The 4,363-nt window shown below is 34.5% G+C and overlaps 1 protein-coding gene across 1 annotated transcript; it reads right to left on the bottom strand.

The window, feature by feature from the left end:
* Window positions 1-206: 206 nt before the first annotated feature.
* Window positions 207-4,363, bottom strand: CCDC126 (coiled-coil domain containing 126). The gene is made up of 2 exons (XM_058027762.1): window positions 3,965-4,363; window positions 207-1,804 (listed from the first exon to the last, which is right to left on the bottom strand). The coding sequence occupies exons 1-2, from the start codon at window positions 4,200-4,202 to the stop codon at window positions 1,623-1,625; spliced, it is 420 nt and encodes a 139-aa protein (XP_057883745.1). The 5' UTR covers window positions 4,203-4,363; the 3' UTR covers window positions 207-1,622.

The following is a 4,363-nucleotide window of genomic DNA, read 5'->3' as shown; positions in this document are numbered from 1 at the left end:
AATTCTTTCTCCCCTTTCTCCTCTAACCTGAGGAAAGTTTCAGGGCATTAGAATTTCAAGAGCAGAAGTCAGTGACTAAGAAGGAAGAATACCAGAAAGAACACTACTAAAACTCAGATGTACAATTTCCCAATCCAGAAACTGACAGAGCACATGTAGCAAGAATGACAAGACCATTTAATTACAAACAAACAAACCCAGGAACATTTACAAGTACAATTAAAAATTTATTTTTCTCTTTCTGCATTGAAGTGAGTACATGTTTACACACAATGTGACAAAAAAAATCATCTGGATACTAAGTACTAATTAAGATTGCAATTGTATTTTCCTTTATAGCCATCAAGAATATAAGCAGGGAAACAGAAGAAAGGAAAAAAACCACATAACTTTGCCTGGTATATCACCCAGTGCCTCTGGTTTTACTCATCCCCAAAACTTCATTTACAGGACACTTTTGGCAAAAGTCCCTGAACAGTCTGTCCCCCCCAAACATTCAGTACAGTTTAAAAAACAGGTTCAGTGGCACTTCAATATGATTTCAGTAACATTTGAGATACAGTGCACCCAACACTGCATGCAATTCACTTTGCTGTAAGGCTGACTTAGACATAAGGCAAACATTACCTTGGCTCTCAACTATTCCATGATTAGACACCCTTAGTACACATACCCCTGTTAAATGCAGAGATGCCTTGATTCCCTTCATTGCTTTTCCTTCTGATCAAGAAAGCAATTCAGGGAGATGGTGTGCTATACTAAACACAAACTGCAAGGCATCAAAATGTTAAAACAAACAACAATGAATAAAAATAAACTATATTCACATATTCAAAACTTATTTCCATCACTTAAATAATTTTATCTGCAATTACAAAATACATACACTTAAATATCTTTTTATGAAATAACCATCTAAGATATCACAGATGATGATTTGCTTTTCATAATCTAACTGCCCTACCTCTGGCATAAAGATAAACCTGGACAGTGTTACTACCTATAATGATTTCCTATTATAATAAATTTTCTTAAATATACAGTAACTTCTCTTTAACTATTCTGACAGATAGTGCAAATAAAGACATTCTTTGGGTCACAATTTTAAAATATTACCACCAACGCTATCCTCAATTTAATATTGTTTTAGTAAATAAGTAAGAAAATATTTTAAGTGTATACATCTTCTAACATCTGTTTAGCAACACATTTTCCTCAGTTACCTTGGCTTAATGCGGACCACAAAAAATGAATAAACTACAATATTGCTCACCTATCCAAAAGATATGTTATATTCATACTTAAATAAATATATTTTGAAATCTACCCATAATTTTCCCATTGCTTTCCATGTATTGTTATTATCCAATGGCCTACTACATCAAACCATATCAAAATATCCTTAGAGACAACAAAGATCACTTCAGAAGCACTGCTCAAAGGCAATGAAATAACGCTTTGAGAACCTAAGCACGTTAGGCCTACACAGATCCAAGCATGTTGTAGAATACAATAGTTTATGCTTGCTTTAGAGTCAACTACTGCTTTGCCCTAGCCAGAGACAAAAAGCTTATCTTAAATATTCTCCATCAATGGTGCAGCAACACGAAGCAGCCCGTTTGCTATCTGATGTTGCTTGCTGGCTTTGCACGTTTGTTTGCAGTCACTGGCACCTGGTGGTTAGTTCCATTAGTGGTGTTTGCTGCTGAGCCATTCACAACAATGTAATCAACCTTGTTTTCCAGTTTCACCAGGCGTTGTAAGATGTCATCCAGAAGAACAGCAATTGTTCTCTTAAGATCAGCTGAAGATAATGGAAAAAACAAATTGCAGCCTGTTATTTACTCTGTGTGGAAAAGAACTGCCATTTCAACACATTCACACCTTAAGACTTGCTATTCTCCCTAGCATACTTTTTGGAGAGGAGTGCAGATTGATTAAGAAGTACGGAATTAAACAGCTGTTTGAATTTTCTTTAATAACATTCATTTTTTATTTTAGGGAAGGGAGGTACCATTATAACACGGAACTGTGAAGGCAGCCAATTAAATATTAGAGTATAAGAGCAAAAACACTAATTGGAACATTAGAAGTGGCTACTCAAATGTATTATTTCAAATTTCATCCAGACAACAGCATTGGAATACTCAGCTATGTCATCTTTTAGCCTTGGATGCAAGAGAATATATCCAAATACTTACCACCATAAAAAAGGTAGCTAATAGCTTTCCCCATAAATGACAGATTTAGCCCACAGAAAAGCTGTCATTAAAAGCTATCTTACTGCTTCTTACATAAGCTATAAAGCAAGGGTTAAAAAAATCTATTTACATCTTTATTGACTGAAAAATAAGAGAAAAGATGGTAAAAAAATTCTCATGATCAGGAACAAAAAAACAGTAACATCTTCCAATAAACTATTTATGTTGTTGCCAATCACCATCTTCTTTCAAATTTGAAAAACATTAACAAACTTACCAGGTTTTACAAGCTGTTAAGATTCCCCTTCCCCATGAAGAAATCTACAAACTCAGTCTCTACCCACTGCCCTCTAATCAGTTAACTAAGCAGGAAGATTGGGGAGAAAGATCACAGGCATCAAAATGAAAAAACAGGTAAAATTAAAAATTAGTAGTAAATTAAATTTCAAAAAAAAATAAGTACCTCCCTCTAGTTCTTGTTTAGTAATGTGAGCTTTAAAGAAAAAAATTTGCTAAACAATTCAAGCCAGAGCAGGGTCTGGGTCATGTACAGAGAGTGGGTCGTGTACTCTGTAGTATCATTTTGTGCTCAACAATCTGATGGAGGGAATTGCCAAGTTTTAATTCTGATGATCAGCAGGTAGATCAAGATATGACTGAAGTTTATATCAAACTCCAGAAAAAAAACACAGAAGACAAGTCTCACTTGGAAATATGCCCTAAATGACAGAAAAACCTAATTACACAGTAAAGGAAGTCCTTGATGACAAAAAAAAAAGTGGGAGGAGAAAACAGGGAAGAGAAGGCAGTCTCTTACTGTGATAAAAATTAATTTTAAGAATGAAAGGATTAAAGGTTTAAACACTTTTTAGTCTCCTACTCCTCTTGGGCTGTTCCTGCACTTCTTGTCATCACAGACTTGCTTTCTTCTTCCTTAGCAGCAGCAAAAAGACTTCAGACAGATTTTTGCTGCTTGCACTCTTACCAAAGGCCTGCAAAGGGCATCCTACAACAGGCAGAGCCATTTAAGTAAATCTTAAGGGGATCAAAGTTCATTACATATTTTGAAATACTATTTTTAAAAATAAACAATTTAAGTTATCTTTTCAATATTTCACAAGATAGTAAATACTGGGAACCTATTTATCAAGTTAGGTACAAATTCATAAGACAGGCAAATCAGAGATATGATGCATCAAGTATTATAGCTCACAAGACAAAGGACATTGTCTATTATGGCTCCTTCTAAAACAAGGAGAGATTTTGCCAAATTCATAATTGCCTTGCAGTCTCCAGACCACAAACTCAACTAGTATCTTCCTTTTTCATTGCTTTTTCAGGAAGAAGAAAATTCAATAAATAAAAGCAGGAAGTCAGCAATAAGGTACTAGAAGAATCTGGAATGTCGAAGTGACTTAATATAAAACTTTGTCCCTGTATCAAGCACATGCTTATTCCTCAATAGCTGAGGATTTGGAAAAAGACAAATGTGCTGTTAATTCTGCAAGTAACTGTATTCATGTACCTGAAGAGATCTAAAAAAATCCTGGAAAGCAAAAATTTCACATATGGAGCTTGATTTTGCAACTCGTCTTAATCTTCAACTTCACTGCATAAACTAAAATCAAATCAGTTAATACAGAGAAGTTTTTTTTCTCATGAAGAGCATATACTACTTAAAAAGAAAAAAAGAAAATTTATAACTTTACAGTTTACAGAAAAGTAATATATTCAAGTAACTAGTATGGCTTTTTTCCTCTTACCATATCCGGACATAGAGGCTCCACCACCACCATTCATCAGGTTTTTATTTTCTTCTGCCAGTGCTTTGACATATCTTTTACTGAGATCTAATATCTGTCCACGCAACTCAGCGCTGCTTTGGCGTCTTGGATACTGAAAAGTGTAGCGTAGCAACATCAAACCCCAAATGATTCCAAAGACTAGTAAAAACATACTCAGTTTCTGGGACATATTTTTTCTTGAAAATGTTAGAAACATTTCTGATGAAGGCCACAGGCACGTCCTAATTTCGAGAAAAATAACTGATTTTGGCTTCGTCTAATTATATTACATATTAAACAACAATAATATTTCTATGAAGTGAAAGATCTTCTGGCTGGATCATCTTGAATATATCTTCTCATGTTTCAGCTGGTCTT

Source organism: Melospiza georgiana, chromosome 1 (genome assembly GCF_028018845.1).
Source record: "Melospiza georgiana isolate bMelGeo1 chromosome 1, bMelGeo1.pri, whole genome shotgun sequence".
NCBI classification, from domain to species: domain Eukaryota; kingdom Metazoa; phylum Chordata; class Aves; order Passeriformes; family Passerellidae; genus Melospiza; species Melospiza georgiana.
This window is presented reverse-complemented; position numbering and strand designations above follow the sequence as displayed.